The following is a 27,981-nucleotide window of genomic DNA, read 5'->3' as shown; positions in this document are numbered from 1 at the left end:
ATTGCTGCATCTAATCGCCCTCTCCATATATAATGACTAGGTTTGCATTAATGTTCGGAAAGATGTTGCTGTTTCGACATCGGTAGCTTCGACAGCAGTAGCAGTCTGTGTCCCATCGCATCCGTCCGTGGTCGGTGATCTTCCAAGTTGTTCCGTAGTTCTTAGATAATGGAAAAGTGGCGTTCGATTGCGCTGGTGTTGAGTCTGTTCGGTTTCCTTAAAGACTTTCGGCCGAGCGATCCGTTTGTGGTGCAATTTTTGAACGGCCCGTGGCACAATGTTTCGGCCGAGCAGATCAATCAGGAAGTGTTTCCGGTGGGAACGTACTCGTACGGTGTTCAGCTTGTGATAACGTTCCTGGTAACGGACTATTTTCGGTACAAACCGTTGATTATCCTGTCCGCATTGGCCGGGATCGTGTACTATGTGTTGTTCATTTGGACAAAAGCCTTAACATGGCTGCAGCTGGCTGAAGTGTTCTATGGGACCTATAAAGCGGCAGATGTGGCCTTTTGGTCCTACATTTATGCGCGAGTGGATAGAAGCTGCTATCAGAGGATAACATCCTACACGAAGTCTTCGTCGCAGGTTGGCAAGTTTGTGGCGGCCGTTGGATCACAGGTCCTTCTATTTTATGGGCTGGTGGATTATCTGGACTTGAACTACGTTTCGTTGGCAGGTGAGCGTGAGAACGGTTGATTTGAGCTGGGGTGTGGATAATTTTTGCAAATAACACATGCAAATCGAATTGGGTACCGTTCTAAACAATGTTTACGTCGACGGCGTTTACCGGTGAATCGTGAAATCGAAGAGAACTGGTTATGGAAATAGCTGGGCTCATTTAACTATTACTGTGGTTTAAGGTGCAATTTACGTGGATACTTATTTGAAACAATAAAACCCAGCTTTTTTCGACGTACACACTTAGATTCAATTTTCGTGTTCGGTAAATTTTACCGAAATCAGAACAGCTGAACGTTCGGTAAAACTTTGACCTACAAGTGTAGTTGAAAGTTTTTGAAGCAAATTGATATGGTGAATTATTAGATAGACATGAACAAAAATCTTGGTTTTACCATAGTAATTCCCATACAAACTTCAAATGGTTTGTGCCATCTCAGTTTCTCACCAAATGGGTTCAAATTTTGAGAGGTTAGTCAGGATCCGATTTGGAATCGTTTAAGTATTGTGTCACATGTCTGTCACATAAGCGCAACCTATCGAGTTGAAGACCTGTCAGTGGGTATAAAACAGTTCTAATTAGATTGTAGCATTTATATCACCCCAAAAATAATATGACAATATTTTAATAAAATAAAACCATCTTGGATAGGAAAAGCACTATGGCTTAATATATTGTAAGGATAACATATGAAAATAAATTAAGAATCATCCTGATGAATGTGGGTTTCTTAGTAGAATACCTGTATAAAGAGAGAGAGAAAGAAGGATTAGTAATTTCCACTTAATTCCACTACCTTATTTGCATATCCTTGACAGATACGTGTATTTCATCAACAATGTGCAGACTTCTTCAGTGTCTTGCACTCATACTTATTAAGAATCATCGTTCACATATTTTCTGTAAATTATTATTTGCGTTTCTCTCTCTTATAGGACTCTAATTTGAAGTAATAGAAAAATTATATTTAATAGCAGTCCCCATTGTGAAGTCTTACTGCTAAAGCTACAACAAGTTTAAATCAGCAATCAGTGCTAAATATTACCTGCACATATTGTACCTGGTATGACTCTTCTTCCTCTTCGATTCTTGTTTGGACCCTACCCGAGGCAATATTTCGAATTCTTATAGTAATCTGCTTGGAAGCCGATTTGGATAAACGTTTACTGACGCCATTGATGACATTAATTTGCGCAATAAATTTGACATGATCACGGATGATGAGAATGATCCATCATCCAGGAAAAAATCTAACAAAATTTCCCGGCTTAATGCCAAGAAGGAAAAGGTCCCCCCTATTGTGGTAACCACTTCCGATTTCGATGCTCTTCCCACGAAACTTTTGAACTTCGTTAAATTCAAGTTTTCACTTCACAATCAAACCCACACATTTTTTTAACTTACGACATCAAACCTGAACGTCTGCTCAAGGTTGGCTTGAAAGATCTGCCCAGTGGTGAATCCCTGGATCAAATCAAAGATGAAATGACAAAATTACTTGGAGTTGATCTAGTCCAAGCAATCAAAATGAATATGAAATCCCGTCCAGGCGATTCGCGCATCCCGTTGCGTCTAATGATTTTTATTATGTTCACTTCAAGTCTAGTGAACTAAGCAACCTTAAGGCTTTAGAAAAGGCTAGCCTTATGCGCCATGTCCAAGTGAAGTGAGAACACTTCAGAAAATTTCCAAAGTGCCGTAAGTGCCAGCGATGGTGTCACGGAACAAAAAAATGTCTACATGTCAGCTAAATGTATGAATTACGGTGGTTTCTCTCACGCAAAGGATGCCTGTTTTGTGAAGGAAAATCCTCAGGATTTTAAATGTTCAAATTGTGGTCTTCTTCTTCCCCGCATTTTAAGCATATTGCTCATCGCATATTAGCTTATAGCGTGCTGTCAACTTAGTGTTCTAGAGTTCGCAAAGTGATCCCACAATCTCGTTCTAAGCGATTCTTCATCTATACCTTCTGTTAAAAATGTTCAGCTAGTAAATGGAGCTACCTATGCTATGCTAATGGAGGTAGTAGAAACTGAAATTAAAATTCTAGCCAACATAATTCTAATGGATATTGTGATGATTTTGACTTAGGAAGCATTACTGGATTTTTTACAGAAATCAATAATCGATATGATTACTGATATGCTGAAAACTAACTTCATGTTTAATGCTGGAGTAAAATATGCTAGTAACATAGTCATGACTTTGAAAATCAGTAATAGATTTTAAATCATCAAATATTTTGAATGGGAATGATCGATCTCTTTAAGATAATGAAGACGAGCTATTTATCTTTTTGAGAGTTCATAACGTGCATATTGCCGTTATAACTGAAACGTTCCTTAAACCTGACCATAAGGTTAAGAAGGACGCAAATTATTTCATTTATAGAAATGATCGTCTTGATGGACCCTGTGGTGGCGTTGCCATCATTGTTCAAAGACGTATCAAGCATCAAATTCTTTCTTCATTAGAAACCAAAGTTTTTGAAACTTAGGGAGTTTCTGTCGAAACAAAATTTAAACAACTTACGTTTATAGCTGCCTTTTTGCCATTCCAATGCGTAGGCCAGCAAAAGAATTTTCTCAAGGGCTCGTCATAGGTCTAAATTTTTCATTATTGGTGATTTTAATGCAAAACACCGCTCATGGAATAATGCTCAAAGCAATTCCAATGGTAATATTCTGTTTGATGATTTTGTTTGCAGGTTATTACACTATTCAATGTCCAAACAGCCCAACATGCTTTTTTTCAGCAAGAAATCCCTCAACTATTGACTTGGTCAAAACTGATTCATGTCAACTTTGTAGCCAATTGGACTTCGGTTCTGATCACCTTCCAGTAACTTTTGAAATATCCCAAGAAATAATTTCTAATCCCAACAGCTCTACTTTCAATTACCATAGAGCTGATTGGGAGCAATATCGAACATTTATGGAATATAACTTCGATCCAAACATTCCTTTGCAAACCAAAGATGAAATTAATTGTGCTCTTGAATCTCTGACTACTTCTATAGTTGAAGCAAGAGCTGCCTCAGTTCCAAAATGCGAGGTTAAATTCGATTCAATTATAATAGACGACAATCTTCAGCTCTTGATCCGTCTTAAAATGTCCGTAGGAGACAATATCAAAGAACACGTGATCCTGCCATGAAAGTTACCTGGCGGGATTTGCAAAAACAAATTAAAAAGCGATTCTCTGCCCTGAGGAACAAAACTTTTGAAAATAATGTTTCTAAATTAGACCCGAGCTCCGAACCCATTTGGAAACTCACAAAAATTTTGAAAAAACCTCAAAAGCCTATTCCAGCGCTTAAATAAGGTGGTGAAATTTTGATCACAAATTTGGAAAAAGCTCAGAAACTTGCCATAATTTCAGTTTGGGTCTTACTAGTCCTATTGAGAATCAGGTTGCTCGGGATTATCTGAATATTTTCTCTCGGGAAAATATTTTTGATGATTCCTAGGGGACTGATTTGGACGAAGTAAGGTCTATAACTAAAAAGTTTCATAATACGAAAGCTCCAGGTGATGATGGAATTTTCTATATTCCTTATAAAAAAATTCCCAGAGAGTACCTTGTATTTCTTGGTAAAATTATTTAACAAATGTTTCCATTTAGCATACTTTCCTGATAAATGGAAATATGTAAAATTTGTTCCAATTTTGAAAACGGATAAAAATTCAGCTGAAGCTTCTAGCTACCGTCCAAATAAGTTTGCTTTCATCAATAAGGAAACTTTTTGAAAAGATGATTTTGAATAGAATGATGCTTCACATCAATGCGAACTCAATTTTTGCAGATGAGCAGTTTGGATTTCGCCATGGGCATTCAACTACTCATCAACTCTTAAGAGTTACCAATTTAATTCGTTCGAACAAATCTGAAGGCAGCTCAACTGGAGTTGCGCTTCTAGACATAGAAAAAGCAATAGATAGCGTTTGGCATGAAGGTTTGATTGCTACATTGAAAAAGTTTAATTTTCCACTCTATATTATGAAATTAGTTCAAAATTATTTAACTAACAGAACTCTACAGGTAAATAATCCAAATTCCAAATCTGATCCACCACCTGAACTGGAGTTCTTCAGGGCAGCATTCTCGGGCCTATATTGTATTTCATTTTCCCTTCGGACCTCCCTGATTTGTCTCAGGGTTGACACAATTCTTTGTTCGCTGATGACACAGGAATTTCTGCTATAGTAAGAAGTCTTCGTGTTATTTGTAGCAGACTGCAGAAAAGTTTAGATATTTCCTCTTATTATTTACAAAAATGGGAGATTTCTCAAAACGCTTCCAAAACTCAACTTATAATATAACACTATAAGTTTTGAGCTTCCCTTTTCAATCCTAGTAGTAGACACACAGTCACTATGAACGGAGTTCCAATTTCTTGGTCAAACCAAGGGAAATATCTTAGACTAGTACTTCACCAAAAAATAACTTTTAAAGATCATATTGAGGGCATGCAAGCCAACCATATACAATGTAGACCTGTGCGCCGATCAGAATATTTTCGGCGGCGGCGTGATATTTTCTGCCGGCGGCGTGGCTGTCACCGTGAGTTTATTTTTAATGATTTAGAAAAAAATACTTTCCAAACCAATCGCACATGGACAAAAATTGCTACACAAATTTGAGTTCAGATTGCTCAAACTCGCTAAAACGTAGGTCACTCATATATGGGGAAAATTTAAAAAAATTGTACACAGGTTAGAAGTGTACTAGTAGACAGACTAAAACAACAATCAGTTTTGATCATATTGAGTGACCTGCACACTTAGATTTTTTGCCGAATCTCGGTAGTTTATTGCTGATCTCGGCAAATAAAAGATTACTGATAATCTCGGTTTAGAGTAAAGGCCGGCGCACAATAGATACGTTTTCGGGTTTTTTGACAGTTAATGCATGGGCTAACTGTCAAAAAACCTGAAACGTATCTATTGTGCGCTGGCCTTAAAAATGACAGCTGGTCCGTTTTGCCAAAGATATCTTATTAACAAGATATCCCACTAATCAATTCCTCATACAAGTCACCCTTATGTGATCGCAGTGCCATATGTTGAGTGCACATTGAAACTGACAACTTTATCACCAGGGCTCAATAACTGACAGGTGTCAGGATGACAGATGTCAACGCGGACGTTGATGATCAGACGAGGAAAGACGATATCATCCTCGAAGTCATCATCATTATATTGCGATAGCAAGATTCTTACTTGTTTGTGATTGCTTAGATTTTCAATCATTACCACTTTATACGCAACAGCAACACTTGAGAAAACAAATACACACATCCAAGCGCGCATCATGATGTGCTTGTATGTAATATGTTTTGCTTTCGAGCGAAAGAGTTTCCAATATACCGCTATCAGTAAGATGCAAATATCTAATAGTAATTGATGATTTGCGGAGCTGGTGCCAAAATAATCTTAATCAGCATAGAAGTAAATATATGAAAAACATTCACTCTCTCTCAAGAATTATTCCAAAGGGGAGTAGCCACTGGAAATGAAACGTATCGAAATCATTGCTAAACGTAACAAAATATGCCGTCTTCTTTGGCCAACGCAGCACGCATTCTATTCAAAAATAACGTTGGAATAATTATTACTTTCCTATTTTATAACGTAGGAAGTATTTGTCAACGCCGGTGAAAGCAAACGCAAACGGAAGTAACCGAAGCTGAATGATGACGATTAGTGATGACACCGCTTCGTGTTTTGATTTGCGCTGTAACGTCCGCTCAGTTGTGTGGGTTCGTACATGTTCGTGATGTTGGTGTGCGTGTTTTCTTCCAACGCTGTACTTCAACGTTGTCTCGTCACAAACCGTTTGGCGCTGTTATCTGTCTCTATAAATTCCAAAGAGTGAAGGGGCTCTGGTTTTGCTGAAAATCTCGGCATGATCAAACTGAATTCTCGGCTTAAACGGTAAACAATCAAAATTAATATAACCGAGGTTTTAGCTAAATTTCATTAACTTGAAAAAATATGAAACAACCATATTTAACTTCCATCAAGAAGCAAATTTTATTTCATTAAAATAGGCTGACTCAAAAACATGTTTTCACTCGAACGCGTACAAACAGGTCACCGATTTCCAACACTCCAATAGTTCAGTATTGAATCTTTGCTATGTATAATTCCGCTTCCAGCTGAGAATGATAAATAGAAATGTATCCGGAGTAGATGTGTATATCAATTATACTTACGGAATAAAAAGTGTAATCTTTCTGTTGGAGTATTTCTTGAAATGGATGATTTCAGTTTCTACGGTCCCGAATCCACATATATTTTTTTGTTCGCTATGAAATGTAATGATGGATGACAGCTGAAATACCTAATCTTGGTAAACATCCATTGATGAAACGAAACCTCAGCAAATTAGATTACCGAGATCAGCGAAAATATTGTTAAGGCCCAAGCGCAATGTGGGCGGAAGCGGAACGGAAACGGAAAGTTTGACAGTTGTCACAAATGATGTATTTCGGATATGCGTAGAATTCCGCACAACTTTGATCTATAAGAGGTTCAAAAAAGAAACGGTCAAATTGGTATCAACGTGTTGTTAATAATAGTCACTTATTCACCTTTATGCAAATCCGATCCGAATGATTCATTCCTGTGTGATAGATCGAGAAAGTGCGAACAAACGTCAAAAAACTAAATGACAATCGCTGAACCACACACAAGTTCTAATTTCAACGCGTTCAAGATGCATTTTACCGAAATGGTGCTACGGATTTTTCATCGGCGTGACATAAATTTATTTGGCGGCGTGAAAGATTTTACTGCGGCGGCACAGCGGCTCATTTTCATCGTTGGAGGCGGCGGTGGCGTGGCACGGTGGTGCACAGGTCTAATAAAATGTTTGTATTCTCTTATAAACAGGAAATCCAAACTTTTCCTAAAGAACAAACTTCTCATATTTAAATATTTTAGACCGGCCATGCTTTAGGTCTAGTTGTAAATAATCAATGATTTCAGGAAAAACTGTTGCAATCCTTAATTGCACTCATGCGGTCACTTACCTTAAATCGGTCTTCTAACAATAACTTTAAATTGTGTGGGTGTTCGAACAATTTAAAATGTGATTTCATGGTGTAATCGAATAAACTAACAACCTACAGTAGTTCACTTGAAAAGTTCATTTTTTTATAACACTGTATTTAAGTGATGCCCGTAAAGAATAATCCCAGAGATGGCACTGTTTCCTTGGTACACACTTAGAAAATAATATCGAACTCGGTTTTATTTCAACCGTTTTTTAGCTGCTGAACGCTCGGTAGTCTGTTCGGTTCAAAGAGGAATAACCGAGCTGTCGTTAGTTCTTGTTTTACCCACAATGTGTCAAAGTTACCGAAAATCTTGGTTGATAAACTTAAGCAGAAATAACCGAACATCGGTTTACTCAAAAATTACCGAACGCTGTCAAACAAACCGACCCACCTGTTGTAATTACGGAATTCGGTTTTTTTGGGCAGCGCTCGATTTTCACTTCAAATCCTGCTTTAAATTTTGATGAGGGATACGTTGCTTCGAAGTTTCATGAAAATAAAACCAGTTATATAATGCGACAGATGCTAATATTTATTATTTTTATTACCTCTTCCAATAATATACTTGAATCAAATACTTACAAAAGATTTCAATCAAACGTGCAGAACTTTTTCTATTTTCACTGAATTGTTGCACACGTCCAACGAGCACACGCGAGAAAAAAAAAAAGACTCAGCTTAGAGAACCGTCACGAAGTTGAGCGCAAGTGGAACGTTTGACGTTTAAGCGTTTGACGATTAACACGTTTTAGCAAATATTCAGTTCAGTTTACCGAGTTTCTCGGTTTTCACGTACCGAATTCGTAAATGTCGATACTTTACCGTACTTTTCGGTTCAGCCTTCATTTCTATCTGTCAAATTTATACTATTTTACCGAAATTCGGGTCTGATTCGATAAATACGCCTGAAAAAAATGTTTTTAAACCATTTATACGGTTTCTCGTTGGTAACCGAAGAGGTTCGGTAGAAAATTAAACCGAGTTCGGTATTATTTTCTAAGTGTGTAGGCATCGTTGAAATTCAGGGAGTATGGGAGAAAAGAAATATCAATTATTTTCAATAATAACAAGCAGTAATCAAGAATTCTCGTTCATCGACTAGAAGGCTCTCATGTAGAGTTTGAAATAAGACTAGAGTAACATTTGAAAAGGGCCTATGTGCCAAATGTAAGCAATGCCCAACAAACAATCGTCTATTGAAGAAACGACTTCTTGGCCATTTTATTCAGCTGCATGCTTAATAGTACTTGTACTATTTTTAATAATAACTTCTGTTCAGGCTTTGTTCACACAAATCTGGAGAATTTATTCAACCACAACATTGAACTACTGGTGTTGTATAAGGTATGTCGAGAAGCTTTTATTCGACTTATATGAGTTGAAACAGAGTTTATACGATAAAATTTTTGATTATTCAGCTTCCTTAAAACAGTGATGCTCTGTATACGCTTGATTCTCATGTGAAGTAACGTTTAATTAGACATTATTATGCATTTACTAAACGATTATTCAACTGTGGGAAAATTAACCCGAAAATAAGATGAACGGGGACAGGGTGTGGTGTGTTTTTCTTAAGTGTATTGTATTTCATTATTTCTGACGTGGCTCGCACCACACAGATATTAGAAAATTTATTAAATACTTATACATGTCGTTGTATGGTATGGGATTCGAACCATGTACCTTCCGATCCCCAGCCGCTTGCCTTGTCGTCTGAGCTATCCTAGATAGAATTCATCATATGGGAAACTCAATAATCAATAAAAGCTCGCTTGAAAGTAAATACCTATCAGCACTCCCGATCGCAACTCTAGCTCCTTCAAGGCCCTGTGGGAATAATTAATTCATTCATCGTTTTTTTAAATAAGAACAATGTTGCCTCTTCACATCTCCAAGTCGAAAGAAAGGATGCTCGGTTATATTTTAAACCAGATCAATGCATTCATTATCGTGAGTCATGTGATCGATGATTACTATTTAAATTAATTATGCTCAACACAAAAAAAAAACCCTTGGGATTGAACTCATGACCTTCTAATTGGAAAGCGGAAACGGTAATCACTACTCTACTGATTTCGCCTTGTTGTAAGACTGAATCAGTGTTGTCGAATAATGAATCTAATACGTCGTTTATAAAGCATTTACAAATCATGTGATTTCAACATGGACGCGTAGTGGTATAAGAGCTATTATGCAGACTGTATTCACCTTTATTCAACAATATTGTAAAGTAATGCAATGAATTCTAATAAAGGAGCTGGAGAACATTTATTAGACGTCTAATAAATAAAGCATGTTATTAAATCAATTGAAAACAGCCGAATTAAAGTGTCAATGTATGTACAAATTACACTTATTCAGTTTGTTATTAGATCGAACTTCTGGCGTTGAATTGGGAAGACATTTAGGTTTCTCGTGGATAAGGACTCATTCAGGCAAACCGACATCAGCTCTATCAGATGGTGTAGCTAGTTTGTCTGGGTGTGTTGTGACTCGTGAGCAATCGACGTTTAAAGTCATTGTTGCTTTTCACATGTTGCCCGCGAGGTGACCTGAATCGGTTTATTCGGTTGGCTTTCTTATCATTATGAAATGGAAAACAAAAACACAGGACTTTCAGCTGATAAGGAAGATGCTTCGCATCTGCTAGTAAAGTCTATTGTTTACGATAGGGTTGTCACTGAATCGTCTTACAGGAAACGCATGTGAGATTGTTTTGTTCTGAATATTTGCACGGTTCGTATGAACTATATTATGTCACGTGTGTGAAGAAGTGCCGGCACGTTGTGAAACCATGAACCCTTGTGCTGGCTTCGGATTGGATTAAAAATAGACGATCTTGTATATAGGTATATATTTTAATGAACTCAGAACTCAGGCAGTGATTACAAACTCATCCATATTCCTATCGGGCCATTCCTATCATTTTTTCATTATTATAGAGGGTTTTAGCCATTGCGTGTTCAGTATCTTTGCGAAAATCGGATGCATCAACATCTCCTAAGCATTGCATCAGCGATTGTTCGATGAAATATTGAATGGAAACTTTAACCGTTGAACGTTGAACCATTGAAAGTATTTGCAAACTGGAAATGCACTTCTTTCGATTTCAATTAACCACTTCATTCGAGCAGATAAAATGACGTTTACTACCACTCGAACTTTGAAATGAAACATTATTTTAAGATTTTTTCTTCTAGAACCTCGAGAAAAGTAGCCAACATTTGTGCGTTTCACAAAAAAATAGAAATTAGTTGGTCCAGTTTTGTGAAATCGCTGGTAGAAATTCACGCAAAAACTGCTTGACAAAGTGGTCAATTAGGTTTTGCACCGTCGGGGTTAACCTCAATCTGATGACAGTTTAGTGGTACTGTTTACGTGGACTTAGTCGATTTTTTCTTGGGTGGATTTTCTCGATAATTTTTCAGACTGCAGTGAGATGTAAACCACACTTCTGCAATGTCCACGAGCAACATCCTTTCAACGCGCTGTTCCTCGACAATTTTCAAGTTAAAATTCGGAAATTTTAGAATATTTTTTTTTTCGAAAAAACGACTAAGTGCTCGTAAACAGTACCACTGAACTGTCAAAAAGGTTCAGCCGATTAACACTGAGTTCATTTGTGACGTCACGCTGCAGAACCTAATTGCGGGGAAATCATTCTTCACCGAAGGGAATGGAAGTTGACAGCATTCGGCACGGCCAATCAGATCAACTCAAATTTGAGTTCACCCGATTCATGAATTGATGCACATAACAAATGTGGAACTTCATGCAAAATAGATGACTAAAAGTTGACCCCTTTTTTGTGTTACTTCAGTGGTATAACTGGCATAGTTGGACATCGATCTGTCAAAACAAAATTTTCGTGATATCGACACTCAGCGTTCATAAGGACCAATGTCGAAATCGTAAACCATGGCTTCTTTCGTAAATTTCTCGTAGTTCAAAGTCAATCAATGTAAGCCACCATTTCTATCGGATAGGAGGACTCTTGTAAAGTCCGTACTGAACTTTAACTTCTTGACTGTGATATTTCACGGTCGTACGAAGCAATACGTTTTCTTTGCTGGTTAAAGCGGGAATCAATTTATTGTCTTCTCGAATTTATTACAAACTCCTAGCTGGAGACACTTGAAGCACCGATATGAAAAATGCTATGTACACGATCACCAATCAGCGATCGTTGTCCATGCGGGAAAAGGAAAGATAGAAATCCATCGCTGTACACTCGGTAACAGCATGGTTCAATAAATTAGTAATGCGACACTTCTGTTTGTCGCCATAAACGCTGACAGATATTTTACAGGCATTGAACTGAAGGTTCAATGCCGGGTAGAATTATCCTTCTCAGCATGTTCCCACTAGTGTGGTCTGCTGGAAGTGCATAATGGAAAAGCATGGGAAATGACATGTGGGATGCACATGTCACACTCTCGCTCTACACAATCATCGTGGTGGTTTATTTGAGTGAGTTTTCATTCTCGAGAAATTCTCCGAAAAAGTAATTGTTTACATTTGCGGCATTGGCCCTTATGAAAGAAAAGCAGATACATGGTTGCATGCTCAGTAAGCATTGATGTTGACGGCGACTCTGCTACTCTTTACCCCTATGGTAAAATCTCTTAAGCAACTGACAATCTAGCGGACTTTGTCTTATCTCTTCATTCCACCATGGTACCAGCTAAAGAGCCTTTAGTACCAGCAAGCCACCGTCTTTTCACAGAAAGATTGACAGTATCTTATGGGATTTTCATAGAAGTGAAAGGGTAAGGAAATGTTCACCATGTTTCACGGTCAGACTGATGTTTGCTTATGGGATTTTACGGATTTTACCATAGGAGTAAAGAGTTACAGAGTGAACGAAAAGGCGAATTGTCAATTGTCAAGATAATGCGCAATGAGTGTAAAGAGGTGAGGCCCAGAGAATTTATCGTCTCTTTTGTTCCTCCGCTGTTTAAATGGTTGACAGAGTTTGCTGTTTACAGCTCATTTGATAATGCGGCCATTCTTTTTTCGACTAGCTCTACAGGGGGCTTTTCAAAGGATATTTTCACTTGTGTTTTCAAGTCGATCAGAAGTCAATCAAGAGCTTTGTTAAACAGAAGCAATATTTCTACATCTCTTCGACCTGGTTGAACTGTATTGGATTGATTACGGATGTTATGTTAATTGAATGCAATGTAATGCAAACAATTCGAAGATATTGCTGCTGCTCTCTGGACTTAAAAATGTATGTACTTAACTCCAAATTTGCACAGTGGTATTTTTTCTCATACCAAAACCTTATGAAATCAAAGATTGATGCAATTGGTTACAAAAAAAATGTCCAAAGAAAAGATGGTACAAACATTTTTATTCAAAATTTGCCGCACAGAGAAAAAAATTGAAAAAATTAATTTGCGTAAATTTAGAATGAGATGAAATGAACGCTTGGAAGTTCCAAACTTGTTTGGCCATAATTACAGGAAAACCAATACGTTTTGGTATCAAAATTGGGCTGTAAATAGTTGGGTGGCAGGTCATCGCATTAAAAATCGACAAATAATGCAAACGTCAATATTTTGCTGTGTGAAGCAAGATGATGAATTTATTAAAGCTAGCTATATAATTATAAACAAAAAACGTAAATTGCTAAGAAAATACGAAGAGATGAGTTTATTATAAACCACGTTAGAATTATTTTAATAAAATTGACTACCCCCTTGATCCTTTAACTCATTTTACAGCTGGTATAATCAAATTGACAGATTGATGTCCTTCTATACCACTTGAAATCACTGAAATGGGGTAGATTTTTGATGATCGAGTTCCACATATATTCGAGGGGGACGACTCTATCTACGATGCAGAAAAGATTGTGTTTTGCTGCGGCTAGCTGCGCGCACGCTGAGTAGATAGAAAGAAGATTGATGACGATTCTGATAATTTCCTGCAAAAAGATGATGCGCGATGCAAGTAGATGCGACAAATGAAAGAAGATTTTTCGAAGATTGATTCGCTAGTGTGAGATTTGTTGAGAATCTAAACTTGAGATTTAAATGTGTTGCCCCCCTCGCATATATTATGCGATTCATTGGTCGATAGGTAGGGTCCAGGTGTGGGAGGTGTGGCGTCGGTAGCATTGGTAGTCAGCACGAAAAACAAGATCGACGGAAAACAAATCAAGGAGAAAAAAAATCCCTAATATGATAAAAGTAAAGTTTGGATTCTCTCAGGCTATTGGTACTAAAGGGTGTACCGTTTAAAATCCGTACAAATTTAATTTATTTTGCCTTTATATCCGATTGCGCGAACCACGGCCTTAACCCCAGCCATAAGGTTCTGCACGACCTCGGAATCAACAGTTTTTTGCTTTCTTCTTTTTTCTACATTCTTCACTACTTTAGGTAATTTTAGAACGTGCTCCTTCATAATGGCCCAGTATTTTTCTATTGGCCGAAGTTCCGGAGTGTTTGGGGGGATCAGATCTTTCGACACGAAATCGACATCATTCGCCTTATACCACTCTAGCACGTCCTTCGTGTAGTGGCATGATGCCACATCCGGCCAGAAGATCGTCGGACCGTCGTGAGTTTTCAGGAGATGGAGAAGCCGCTTTTGGAGACACTCTTCCAAATACGCCTGTCCATTCATGGTACTTGCGGTAACGAAAGGTATACTCCGCTTTCCACAAGTACAAATCGCTTGAAGAGTGTAAACAATACACATTAAACTATGTCTACGCAAAATTTCAATTAATTTTACCCAACTGATCAAAAGCTAGAGCAATTTGAGTTTGTGCGGATTTTAAACGGTACACCCTTTAATTGTAAGGTCCCGTTTTTTATACCCTTCGGAGTGTTGGAACACCCTCCAAAGGCGCGCCCCTTTGTTAGTCAAAAATGGATTCCATAGCAACAAAATTAAGCAATAACACCGATAATGACCATGTATCAGAATCCTAGTCTTAACCACTTCAAACTACACTTCATTTTTTGCTTGTTTCAAGATCATCCTCGGTAGACAAAGCCGAGTTTAGTCACTATCAACAAGGCATAACAAGTAAAAGCACTAAGATGTGTTCCTTTGATTACAAAAACAAGTTTGAAGTAATGTGTCATAATAGTCTCGGAAATTTTAAAAAGATCTTTAAAAAGGTCAAAACCTCCCAAAACAAATCCCAACATATTCATGGTTACATTACTGAGTGTTTACTTTGTTGAAATCAGAATACTATTTAAACGGCTTCAAAGCACAAACAGAAGAAACAATGTGTCCGACTGAATCTATGACGTATTTTAAGTATCTTCGGAGCACCACTTTCCTACACAATTATCACCACATCTCATTAACCTACACGCAACTTTGTTTTCGTAACATCCATTAAGCAAGCTCCCAATCGGACTGATCCCTATCGATTAGCCAATTAGAATTGAATGAAGCGCAAAGTTACCTGCCGTGCGCATTTATGAATGAACGTACCGTCACGTACCCAGGGCAAAAATGTTCCATTCTCATACACAGATTCTGCTCGCTTTCTTTGCAGTTCAATCATGCACAACCGCCATCGCCCTGTTCCTGCCATCCGCACCGAAAAGTATCTATTTCAACCAATCTGCCGTCTCCGGTATCAGCTCTACCAAAGATCCACCCGCAGCGGTGGAAAACGGCGTCACGAAGACTGATTCATCTCCACCACCGTCGTCGTCGTCGTCCAGCGAAGGTGTGGAAGTAGGGAAGCTCACTGCCTTGGAGTTGCTCTGGTTTCACGTAAAATCCGCGTACAGTAATTTCACCGTCCTGCGGTTCAGCATTTGGTACGCCCTGGCCAGTTGCATCTACTACCAGACGGTTCTGTACGTGCAGGTCCTGTGGCGTACGATCAGCGGTGGAGCGACGGTTGTCTATTGGAACGGAGCTGTGGAAGCGGTGTTGACGATCTGTGGGGCAGTCATCACATTCTCCGCCGGGTTCGTTCCGGCTAAGGTTCTGCAAGTGCCGAATGCGCTGGCGGGGCTTAGCTGGATATCGTTCATGCAGGGAGGTATTCTGCTGACTTCGGGGTTGACCGCCAGCTTGTGGGTGGCGTACGGAGCGCACATTTTGTACAGCATTTTGCATGCATTCACGATCACCCTGTTGAGTGCGGAAATTGCGAAAAATATCTGCCGGGACAGCTTTGGGCTGGTGTTCGGGATCAATGCTATGATCGGATCGGTGCTGCAGTGTCTGCTGACGGTGGTTGTGGTCAATTTCACGACCATCAAGGGACAGTTTGTGGTTTATGCTGGGGTGTGCATCGGGATGGGAGTGATATTTTGCATTTTCCTGCTGGTGGAGCTGAAGAAATGGTGGAAGATTCTGTTCTATGTGGTCAAGATGAAGTTGAGTTTTCGAAAGAAGCTAGAACTGGACAGTAATGCCAATCGTGAATCTGTTTAAGGTAGGATTGAAAAGATATTTAAGCCTTAGGTAACTAATTGAGAAAGCCAATTTTTAGTTAGGTCATCTTCAAAGGTGAGCTCCGTGATCTACTTGTTTGTATGTTTTGATGTACAAAACATTCCATTAGAAGGCATGCAAGTCGATTCTATACATGAGTTAAGGATACTTGATATTAAATAAAAAAGTTGATCATCCTACTTTTCTAATATGACACTACAACTTGTGATTATTATCAATATAATTATTTTAGAGATTTTATGCATTTATAGATTTTTTTGTGGAGTGTGATAATATCATAGCCTTTGCATAAAATTAATCATTTGTTTGTATATTAAAATTAGTCATTTGTTTGTATATTCCAGCCATCTTTTCCTGGTGACATTTCAGACACCAACAGTGGATACGCTTGAGTTATTCACGTGATGGGAAAATAATGTAGCAGCGGTGCATTGATGTGTGATGTTGGATTGCTCAATAGCATTTAAAATTAGTACTTTACAGATAATTTTCATTCTGCGTTTTCCATTAGCAACACATTATTACGCTTTCGAATCCAATTCTCGTCATCATAAGATCAACAAAGTGGTATTCAGAGCCCAATAACTTTTTCTCTCCAGTTCTTAGATCGAAATCATGAAGGATGAGCTGCCGAAAACGATGAACAAAGACTTGTTGCCCTTGGTGGAGGTTGATATGAACTAGGGACGACGGGGTAAGATGGCCACTCGGTGTAAGATTGCGTTTAGATTATTGAAACCATCAACTCTAGAAAAAACAATGATGCAGATTTCTTTGTTCTAGTAAAGTTGGTGTTGTAAAACACATTCTAGTTTGAAAACAAGTGCATTGTCAAAATAAACAACAAACACAAGCATTGTTAATTTGAGATTACGCCATTTATATGCCTATTTAATAGAAACTAAGCGATCGATTCAACCTCTGGTGGTGGATAGGAGGACGTTAAAAAGACTGTTGTGAGCAGAAAATTCTGCCGTGTGGCATAGGAAGCGGAACACTTTTTCACTTTTCCTGATTCATCTTCAATGCACTGGCGTGCATAGGGTGGGGCAAGGTGGGGCAATTGCTCCACCTTTTATAAATAAGATTTTTATTTCCACATTTACAAAGTTATGATAAAAAATATCTAGATTTCTTGATAACTTGATTTGAAGGTAAAATTGAAACCCTTTTATTGCGTCAATTGCTTTGAGATGGTGCCTGAAAATTGCACCTTAAAGGTGCATGAAGAGACAAACTTCAATGAAATTTTCTTGGTCAAAAAATTGCACCACATTGGTGAATACAAAAAAATTCTGGTGTATTTTTTTTTTCAAGGTTGATCATGGAGGGTTAAAAGAAAAGGGTAAATTTAAGGTTAAAAAATTCACTTTTGTGGTGGTAAATCGAAGAAAAAGCTTTTTATTGAATATTTCTGGTGTAACAATATCATCAAGGTGGTGCATGGAGGGACTAATCAAAATGAATAACTCTGGTTCTAAAATTGAATCGTGCTAAAAATTTGTAGGTGCACATTGAACTGAACATTTCTGGTGGAAAGTTCGCAACACTGTGGTGAATGTAAAAGCAAGGTCTATTATGTTTTCTGGTGCATAATTTGCATCGTTCTGATGAATGCAAGCTTCATTGAAAATTTATGGTGGAAAATTTGCACCATTCTGCATGAAGAGGCAAAGCCTGAAAATTGCACCACAAAGGTGCATGGTGAAACAAAATTCACTGACCATTTTTGGTGCACCGTTCTGGTGAATGGAGGAGCATGTTCTATTAATAAAATGTATGGAAATTTCTAGTGGAAAACTTGCACTAGTCTGGAAAATGAAGGCACAAGCTTTATTTAAAATTAAACTAAATTTAAAATTTCTGGTGGAAAATCTGTGCACCATTCTGATGATTGGAGGGAAGCTGCTTTACTGAAAATTTATGATAAAAAATATGGAAATAGGGGCAAGCTTTATTTGAAAATGTCTGGTGGAAAATAGAAGAAGAAAATCGGCACCAATCAGAAGATTTAATTGAACATTAACGGTGGGAAATTTGCATCGTACTGGCAAATTGAAATTTTCTGATAGCAAGTTTGTATTGAAAATTTCTGGTGTATGATTTGCAACATTCTGCTGCATGGAAGGGCAAGCTGAATTCAAAATTCCTGATCTAAAAATTGCACACTTCTCGTGAATGGAGGAGCAAGCTTTATTGAACATTTCTGGTAGAAGAACTACAACGTTTTGGAGACACGGACGGACAAATTAAACTTGATTTCCGAGAACAACCTAAAGGGTATTGAATTCTGAGGACTGTTCCAAAAGAAAAAAAAATCTGGGGATGATTTCATGAAAATTCTGCGAATAATTTCTAGTGAATCCTGCAGATAGTTCCAACATAATTTCGAAAAGAATACCGAGAGAATCAAATTTTGAATGAAATTCCAGAGGGATGTTGAGGAAAATTTCAAGGGAATTCCGAGGATAATTTCAAGCTAACTGTGGGAAGAATTTATGGAGAATACAGAGAAAAGAATACCGAGAAAATCAAATTTTGAGTGAAATTCCAAAGGGATTTTAAACAAAATTTCAAGCTAATTCCAAGGATAATTTCTAGCTCATTCCGGGAAAACATTCTGAAACTCTAAAGGAATTTGAGTTACAAGGTGTTTTGAAAAAAAAAATCATGAAGAGTTCTAAGCATAATTCCAGTGTACTTCTGAGAAGAATATCAAAAGATTTCTAAGGAGAGTTCTAAAAAAATCCGCGAAGAACCTCACGGATATTGAATTCTGAGGACAGTTCCAAAGGATTTCTGGGGAGTATTAAAAGAAAACTCTGCGAATAATTTCTAGTGCCACTTAACGTGAGTTTGCTGTCCGTCCTGTTAAAGAAATTAAAGTGAGTGAACTACCTGTGCATCTGCTGTGCTGCTTCCTGCCAGTGTCGTCTGCTGTAAGTGGCGGCTATCCACTGTCGCTGCCCACCATCGTGGTAAGCGCCTACATAAATTTGGTTCCAACATAATTCCGAAAAGAATACCGAGAAAATTAAATTTTAAGTGAAATTCTAAAGGGATTTTGAGGAAAATTTCAAGAGAGTACCGATAATTTCTAGTTCATTCCGAGAATAATCTCTGGATAATACCAACAATCAATACGAAACTAACGATTTTAAATTGGCTCACCATTTTAGTAGCCTATTGGTCCCAAGCAAACGATTAACGTACCCTATTCTAGTTAAAATTCTATTACTACACTATGTTTGTTTTGATTCGCTATGAAAGTTTGACAGATAACATCAGGGGTGTGTGGATTCATGCAGAACATGCAGGGGTGAGTGAAATAGCTTGGGACTGCTTAGGACCGTTGTTCTGGTACTGAGTGAGCCAAAAATAATAATGATTTTCTTCGAGACCCAGTGGTCTTAGAGTTACCTCTATGATAATACTGAGGAAATTCTTCTGAAACTCCAATGGAATTTTAGTTCCAAGGTGTTCTGAGTAAAAACAGAGTTCTAAAAATAATTCCAGAGGACTTCTGAGAAGAATTTCAAAAAACCTCATAGAGTTTTAAAAATTTCGAAAAGAACCTCAAGGAATTCTGAGAATGGACTTTTTCGCAACTGTACAAAGTTTAAAGACAGCTTTTGGATTCCCTAATTGAAAAGTGGGTATTAGCATAGAGGTAACTCTAAGACTAGCAGGTCCCGAAGAAACGTGCTCAACTTTTTGGCTCAGCTCTGGTACTCTCTTCGGTCCCAAGCTAATCGATTCACCCCTCGAAACATACGAAAATCCACTAACCCCTCATTGTAGCTGTCAAACTTTCATAGCTAATCAAAACAAACATTGTGTAGTACTAGAATTTCGACTATAATGGGGTACGTTAATCGTTTGCTTGGGACCAATAGGCTAGTCAAGTAGTGAGCCAATTTAAAATCGTTAGTTTCGTATTGACGAAGAACTGGACCACCAAAAAAAGAGGTATGATTGCTGCTAGTAAGGCAAAGCGACTACAAAATCGCTATATAATGGAACGTTTCATCGGTATTATGCGCATACTTTGCAAAGATTGGGGTGCCACCCAATTGGTGGCTAACTACGATCCTGTGCTGGAAAAACACTTGGCGGAAGGTGCCAAAAATTGCCAGTACACAAGCAACCGTATTCAAAATGACATATGTAATGTTGCGGAATATTGCGAAATCCTTGCGAGGATAACCAGTGGTAATCATTGCAGATGAGACGAACGATTGTGGGCACCACGAGCAGTTGGCGATTGTCATCAGGTATATTGATAATGATCGACCGACGGAAACATTCGTGGGTGTGAGACGGGTGTTGAAAACAGACGCGACGACCATCTTCAATGCTATTGCTGAGGTCCTGACAGCGATGCAGATTTCTTAGGAGCAGGTGTTGGCAGTATATTTTGACGGTGCCAGCCCAATGGCTGGCAGCACTGCTGGAGTAAAAGCCAAGTGCAAGGAAGAAAACAGCAATATACTTTTATGAAGAGCTTTGAGTGTGTTGGTTTATTTTCTTTTGACAGATACGCGTATTTCGTCTACTACTTGCAGACTGCATCAGTGCCAAGTACTCAACACCACTGATCAAGATTGGATTGATCAAGAGCAATATACTGTTTGTTCACTGCTATGCGGACTGTTTGAACCATGTACTTGTCGACGCAGTGTGCATACGAAAGAAGAATGCGATTCTTATTGGTCATTCATGTCAGTTTGTCGGTGCTATCACCACCATCTGACGTGACTTCAGCTGAATCCAACCACCAAGGCAACAACATTGCAGCAAATGTATCATTTCGGTTAAAGCCCTACTATTGCAACCATTTGACGAACTGATCATCATCGACATTGTCGATGGGATTAAATTGCCAATTCCATTGGCTGTCTGAAAGCAGTTTCCATTGAAGAAGATGAACCACCACCGGAGTAAAAAATAAATAAAATTAGCTAAATTGAACAGTAGAGAAACAGTGGTGGGTTGACATCACCATCTCCCACGCACTTTGGAGTACTCCCCATCCCCAGATTAAATGCACCATAGAAAAACAATTGCCCCTCCTTCACAAGATTCCTGTGCACGCTAGTACTTCAATGCTTCAAAACTTGATCTACAGTTGAAAAATTTAATACTTTATCGTTTTTGCAAGGATCCTGCTGGTGTTCTGGAATATTTTTGTGAATAGTTTAGGTGCAAATCAGTTCAAGTCTGTGGAAAATCGTACAATAAGAGAATTAGGGGAAACAATCCTATTGTTGCGATAGGTTAGAAGCGTTAGGAGCCTATTGTTGTGTATGGAGACCTCCATACACAGCAATAGGCTTCTAACGTAACGCAACAATAGGACTGTTTCCCCTACCGATGAAAATTGGCAAGATGTTCAATGAAAACTCGATGAAAAATGCTTTAATTTGCGTTGTGAAAAATCCTTATTTTGAAGTAAACAAACGATTTGGTTGCTGTTTCCTCTGGAACTCGCGTGGCGCCCTCGTTAGTGGTGCATTAAAAAGGCCTTTTGCTTTATCATATAAAAGTAACGTTACTATAAGGAAAACACAAGTCTGTTCGATGTACTTACCGAGAAAATAGAAAGTTTTATTTAAATTATAAGTTTTACAGAAGCTGTTACAGTTTGACTTGCATCGGGATAAGACCACCGACAAACCGACATGAAACTTAAACTTAACTCTTGATCGAGAATCCATAACGGCCGATTCAAATGTGCAGCGATCCCAGCTGTCAAAACCATAGAAATGTTTTATCTAGGTAAAAATAATTTGTCCAAAATAAATTAGACACGACCCAACTCATAAATTTTGTACGCGTGTTCGTTGCTAGGATAAATATTTTCCGCGAACACGGCGGCAGATGTCAGTTTTGTGCTTTGATCAGAAATTTCTTTTTAATTTGTTTGATCATTCATGTCGGTTTATCGGTGGTAAAACGGCTACCTTAGGTGTGTTATACCTCAAGGTTGAAACTGAATTCAGTGAATAACAATATTTCATTTCTGAAATGTATAAGGATTTTTTCGAAAACATTTGCAGATCTGTCATCAGTATGAATTCGTTGTATGGAGCACCCGGGGAATCCACCGGAAAATCCGAAACATCAGTAAAAGCAGTCAATATATAAAACTAGAATTTGCATTTCTAAGAAGCTTTTGTTTCCGCCATTATAAGTATGGCATCAATGCATTTTTGAAATTTTGACTACGCGGCGCTAGGTACATCCCAAGTAACATTGTAAGTTTTATTGAGGTTTAAAAGCACTCTACAAGTCTAAATCATGGTCTACAGTACCCTCATAAAATCCAAATTGTTACTTGGGATGTGATCTTCCTGTATTTATAAGCTATATCTTGAAATCCTTACCATCTACTTAGTAACGACATCTACGTGAAGTCCATACGTAAACTAGTGCCGCGTAGTGAGATAATTCTGAGCTAACCAGCCCACAAATTAGAAGACATTGGTCATCTGAATAATAACGATCTCAAGGTACATTTTATACAGGAAATTGACGGCACATTTGCGCGGCTTAGTGAGAAACTACTGTACTACTGTTCTCTAACCAATTCGCCTTGACCAACTGTGCAATTTAACTGAATACAGTAATCTTTTATATGGCCAAGGTCATGTGATATTCCATGTGGCCGTTTTACTCCTAGGGGTGGCCAACTTTACTCCGCATGATGGTTTTCTTTCATTATTTAGTGTTTTTTTGGTTCGTGATAAAACATCATCAAATGAAAAGGAAATTTTCTGAAAATCAACGTAATAAGGGAAAGTCATCTAAAGATCAATATTCGCTAAATTTATTGCAGAAGAGTGATACAGTTTTGGTTAAATGTATTAGGTGGCCGTCTTAGTTTCACATTGTCATACCTCTTCTTCTTATCATGGAGCCTGCAACATTATTAATTATCAAGGAAAGATCAGAGTATGAAAATAATTGTATTTCAGACAAACCATGTTTCCTCGTAAAGTAAAAACAGGTATAAGGATAATGTTTTGCAAAGAAAGTGGAATGAAATATTACAAGACTAGTTGTTTATTTAGGTTTTCATCTGCCGCGCTCAGGTATAGCCACAGAGAACAGACATGGAGGTTCGAACAAAATTTCTCTAAAAACTTGTGTAAAAATTTCTATTTGACTTAAGCGCCACTAACGGCGACTTCCCCACTTAAAAACCCTCTTTGACAACATGATGGCGCTGCCGTTGCACAAATTACACTAGACACTAAGTGCTAGTAGCGCCAAGTGGCAATTTTAAACAGAAAATTTATCGATACTAGCGTCAAATTGGTCGAAAGTGGAAAATTTATAGAGAAAATCAGGAGATGCTAACACCACGTAACGGCGACGTTCCCACTTATTTTACACAAGTTTCTGACCGAACTTGAACGTCTGTTCTCTGTGGTATAGCTTAGAATAGAGTTCTAGATAGAGCAGGAATTAGGGCGTAGCAGCTTTTGTAAACAATGCATTGTCATGACTTCTATCGATGATTTCTAGGAATTCAAGGCACGTCCATGCAGACCTAACACCTAACCATCGGATAGGGGAAGTCTTTCCGTACCCGATGAGGTTGTTGTTTTGCGTGGGCGAGCCTTAAATTTCTAGAAATCATCAAGAAAAGTCATCGTTTACAAAAGCTGTTAGGCCCCAATTCCAGCTCTATCGAGAGTTGTAGGATATGCACTACACGATAGAGAAGCGCATGCCAGAAGGGCGTGTAGGGACACGTTCACATTTATATTTTTTAACCTGAATTTGAAAGCGTTGCGAGGTGGAAGTTTGTTACGTAAATTAGGAGAGAATGAAGGTGATAAATGTAGGAAGGAATCTAGTTTTTTTTTTAATGTTGTCCCATTTTCACCTACACATCAGATTAGGGAATTTTTCTACTCGAGGATCATTTTAAGGATAGAATTTCGCTATATAAGTCAAAAGAATTGTAGAATAAAGTTAGTTCATAAGTGATACTCAATGCGGTTGTATTGTTGTTTTCATCCAAAAACTCCTTGGTAAGTTTCTAGTTCAAGAAAAACTGTAGATTCCCAAAGTAGAATAGGCTCTCACAATAGTTAGAGTACTGGCTCTTGGGCATAAAATCTCAAAGGTATTCCTCAGCTAAAAACTATATTTTCAAGCAGTTTTAGCGTGACTTTCTACCAGCGATTTCACAAAACTGGACCAACTAATTTCTATTTTTCTATCAAACGCACAAATGTTGGCTACTTTTCTCGTGGTTCTAGAAGAAAAAATATCAAAATAATATTTTATTTCAAATTTCGAGTGGTAGTAAACGTCATGTTAACTGCTCGAATGAAGTGGTTAGTTGATTGAGACTCTCTCCACTCAATAAGTATAGGCTCTCACCCTGGTTAGAGCAACTAGCTTTGAGTCCTGCGGGAATTTGCATAAAATTGAAAGTAGCAAGGTTTCCAACTTGCATTTGGTCGAGTACTTCTTCACCCGACAAATAAAAAAATTGTTAGCAGCGATAACGTTCCTTCGCACGTGTAAATCGATCGCGTCGCTAACAGAGCCAATGCATATTAGATGAAAATGTGTTGCTTCTGAAATTGTTCTGCGTTACATAGATCAGGTTCACAAATTCAAATTTTTTTCTAGGTTTAAGTGATCCGATGATCCGTTGAAAAGATCCGGATGACGTATATGAATGAACCTGTTCTGAGCCGACACACTTAATCTAGCTCGGTAAAATCTCCAACACCCGATTACTTCGGCATTTACTTTTGCTGATATCTCTGCAAAATATCTGTTTGTTAGCTGATATCTCAGCAAAATGTTATTTGTTAACTGAGTCTCGGCAATTGGGTTGTTTAACTTTGAAAAAAATATACAGATTTTTATACATCACCTGATAGAGATTCGTTTTCTAAGCACAAAAATATTTTTATCAATCCCGTAACTATTCATCTCGATCAAGATTTAAATTTTTGATCGTTGACACTAAATCTATTCGTTGACAGCTCGTTCTCATACAAAGTCCACCAAGGGGCGCTAAGGCACACTGAACCAATTTGACATATTCCTGTTATGTGGAAATCTAATAAATTTGCGCTATAAGATAATCAATTGAAAATGATATGATTGAAAATGTGTCAGATAAATTCTATATGAATATCTGATACATTTACAATGCTGATAATTTGATAACTTTTATATGATCGTCATATGATAAATGAAAATCGGTCAAATTATAATAATTAACTAAATAAGCTTTACTTTTCACCACAATATAATATATGTGTCATAAATCAATCGAAGCAAAGTTTATGTGAAAATCACATAAAATTTAATTCTTCTTTTGACACATATATATATAATCGATTTCTAAAAATAGATCGAAAAATAAACATCAGGCAGTGGAAGCTTTTTCGCAGTTGTGTCTTTTTTTTTTATTGTAGCTGATTTGGGATTCCATCCAGAACTGTTGAGGTGTGATGCTTTCGGTGTCTGCGCTCGATTCTACTGGGCCACGGCTGACTTCAATATTGAGCTCGTTCAATTAGCATGATCTATCAATCATCACATAGAATGAATAAATCTGCTGACATTACTATGTTATAAGATAGATCCAATAAACGATACATGTCGATTTGTTTCAGTGCAGCGATTTTTGCTAATGTAATCGTACTAATTTAAAATAGTTCCAGTGTACCAAAATTGATGAAATTTTGGATATGGGTTCCATTTGTAATGCAGACAACGAATATGTATTTACCTCAATACCCCCACTTTATTCGAGCACATAAAATGACGTTTACTACCATTCGAACTTTGAAATAAAACATTATTTTGAGATTTTTTCTTCTAGAACCTCGAGAAAAGTGGCCAACATTTGTGCGTTTCATAAAAAAATACAAATTTGGTCCAGTTTTTTAAATCGCTGGTAGAAAGTCACGCCAAAACTGCTTGACAAAGTGGTCAATTGTTTGACTGAATCTCAGCAAAATAAATTGCAGAATTACTCGGCTGTTGGAATCTCGGCGCAAAATTTAAGTGTGTATGACTTGATCAAAAACGTTACTTCCTGGTTGTATTCAAATTACGGTTGTATGGAGGGCCAAAAAAGGAGGGTGGACCCGTAAGCAGAGGCGTGATCCACGGGAGTAAGAATAATCTCCTTCCACTCATAAAAATGTTCCAAAACGATACAGAACAAGCCATCATACGAGGGGATGTCCCAATGAGTGGGGAGAAGAGCCCACCTTGAATGCACGAAATGTTATCAACAGGAAGTTGACAATTCCACTCTCCCCATCAAAAAAAATATAATTTAACCTGACACGATGTCATAAGTGACTTTGAAGTTATTCATCATGTGTATATATTTTCTTTTTCGTTTTTTTCTTATTCTTCCCAAGTAACCAACAAGCCCGCTAATTCGCCTTTTTGCAATATAAGGCTAATATGCGGCTAATATAAAGCTAAGCATGCCCTTAGCCGTGTATCAGCCTTATATTGCAAAAAGGCGAATTAGCGGGCTTGTTGGCTACTTGGGTTCTTCAAGAGTATAAAACACCACCTTTGCGGTAATCGCGCTCTTCATCTCTCTTACGCGTTTTTTTTTTTCATTTTTGATTCACACTGATCGCCCCGAACTCAAACACCTCTGTCACCGATGGGAGCAAATTTGATCATCTATTTCTTCAAACTTAGATTTTTTTGGCCGAGATGGGTACCATCGAGCAGGTTGGCATTTTATTTTGCTTATCTCAGTGAAAAACTTGCAACGTGGAAAATTATGAACCTCGTTATAGAACAGTGTGTGTTTCCTAGTGTTAATGTCATTGCTCACCTAATTTGTTAAGTGTATCTGACAGCATTTTTCTCAGTTTTCAGATGGTGACCTCAAAATCAAAATCGGTGATTGCAAACACAAATACGATTGAAAATACGTTTTTTTTGATAAAATTCAATATGGTGGCCAAATCCAAGATGTCTGCCAAAAAATTCCATTCCTAATGAAAGCCATATCCTTCTTCTTTATAATAACGTGTTATTTGCAGGAGGGCTTTTTTTTTAAATTGCAAGACCCTTTGGCGAGCGAGGGGTCTATTATTTTGAGCAATCTCATTTTTCCATCAAAGTCGACGAATCAAGCGAATTTATTTTAAATATTTAAAGACCATGTGTCAATGGCGGCCTGGTTTCAATGAGAATAACTCAACAAACATCAATTCAAATCTTTTATTATCATTACAGGTATACCTCGATATAACGTAACTGTCACTTTTGACTTCCATCGTCAATATCTTACTAATAACTATTGAACCATAAAAAATAATATTACCAACAGATGGGGGATTATCTTATCTGTCCGATGATGTTATTACTTTGCTTGTTTGAATAATTGTTTGCGAGAAATCGGCGATGGAAGTCAAAAGTGACAGTTACGTTATATCGAGGTATATCTGCAATTATATTATCAAACATGGGTACATGTTTGTTACTTCGGTCATTCGGACTGCTTAACGTGATTGGTGCTTATTTTCTAATGGGGGGCCAAGCTTATGTCTGGTACTCTACTATGACATCTGTGAAAGGGAATCTAGTATCATGTAAAACAATTGATTATGTAATTGAGAAAAATCGTCCAATGTAACATGTCCGATGTACAACTTGACTAGTCAAAACGTCCTATGTGGTTTTTGCTATATTGTAGCATTAGACTGATGCAAAATTTGAAATTTTCGCTCCACAGTGCTTAAACGTTTTCAAATTGGGTCCTGCTTAGCCTCCC

The 27,981-nt window shown here is 37.8% G+C and overlaps 1 protein-coding gene across 2 annotated transcripts; it reads left to right on the top strand.

Moving 5' to 3' along the window:
- Positions 1 to 120: 120 nt before the first annotated feature.
- LOC135714269 (thiamine transporter 1-like) lies at positions 121 to 16,349 on the top strand. 2 transcript variants are annotated; one of them, XM_065237600.1, is made up of 3 exons: positions 121 to 679; positions 15,274 to 16,170; positions 16,228 to 16,349. In XM_065237600.1, exons 1-2 carry the CDS (start codon positions 169 to 171, stop codon positions 16,167 to 16,169), a joined length of 1,407 nt encoding a protein of 468 aa, XP_065093672.1. In that variant the 5' UTR covers positions 121 to 168; the 3' UTR covers position 16,170; positions 16,228 to 16,349. The 2 variants fall into 2 exon arrangements, with proteins under 2 accessions (XP_065093672.1, XP_065093671.1); XM_065237599.1 differs by having other exon boundaries at positions 15,274 to 16,349.
- The last annotated feature ends 11,632 nt before the right edge of the window (positions 16,350 to 27,981 follow it).

This window comes from Ochlerotatus camptorhynchus, unplaced genomic scaffold, assembly GCF_037179485.1.
Source record: "Ochlerotatus camptorhynchus isolate MF236.1 unplaced genomic scaffold, CSIRO-AGI_Acam_v1.1 ptg000633l, whole genome shotgun sequence".
Taxonomy (NCBI): domain Eukaryota; kingdom Metazoa; phylum Arthropoda; class Insecta; order Diptera; family Culicidae; genus Ochlerotatus; species Ochlerotatus camptorhynchus.
This window is presented reverse-complemented; position numbering and strand designations above follow the sequence as displayed.

Bases quoted from the DNA above. Each gene is read 5' to 3' on its own strand.
- LOC135714269 (XM_065237600.1), top strand. From the start codon at position 169: ATGGAAAAGTGGCGTTCGATTGCGCTGGTGTTGAGTCTGTTCGGTTTC. The intron at 680-15,273 runs GTGAGCGTGAGA...CTTTCTTTGCAG, and splicing joins GAACTACGTTTCGTTGGCAG to TTCAATCATGCACAACCGCC.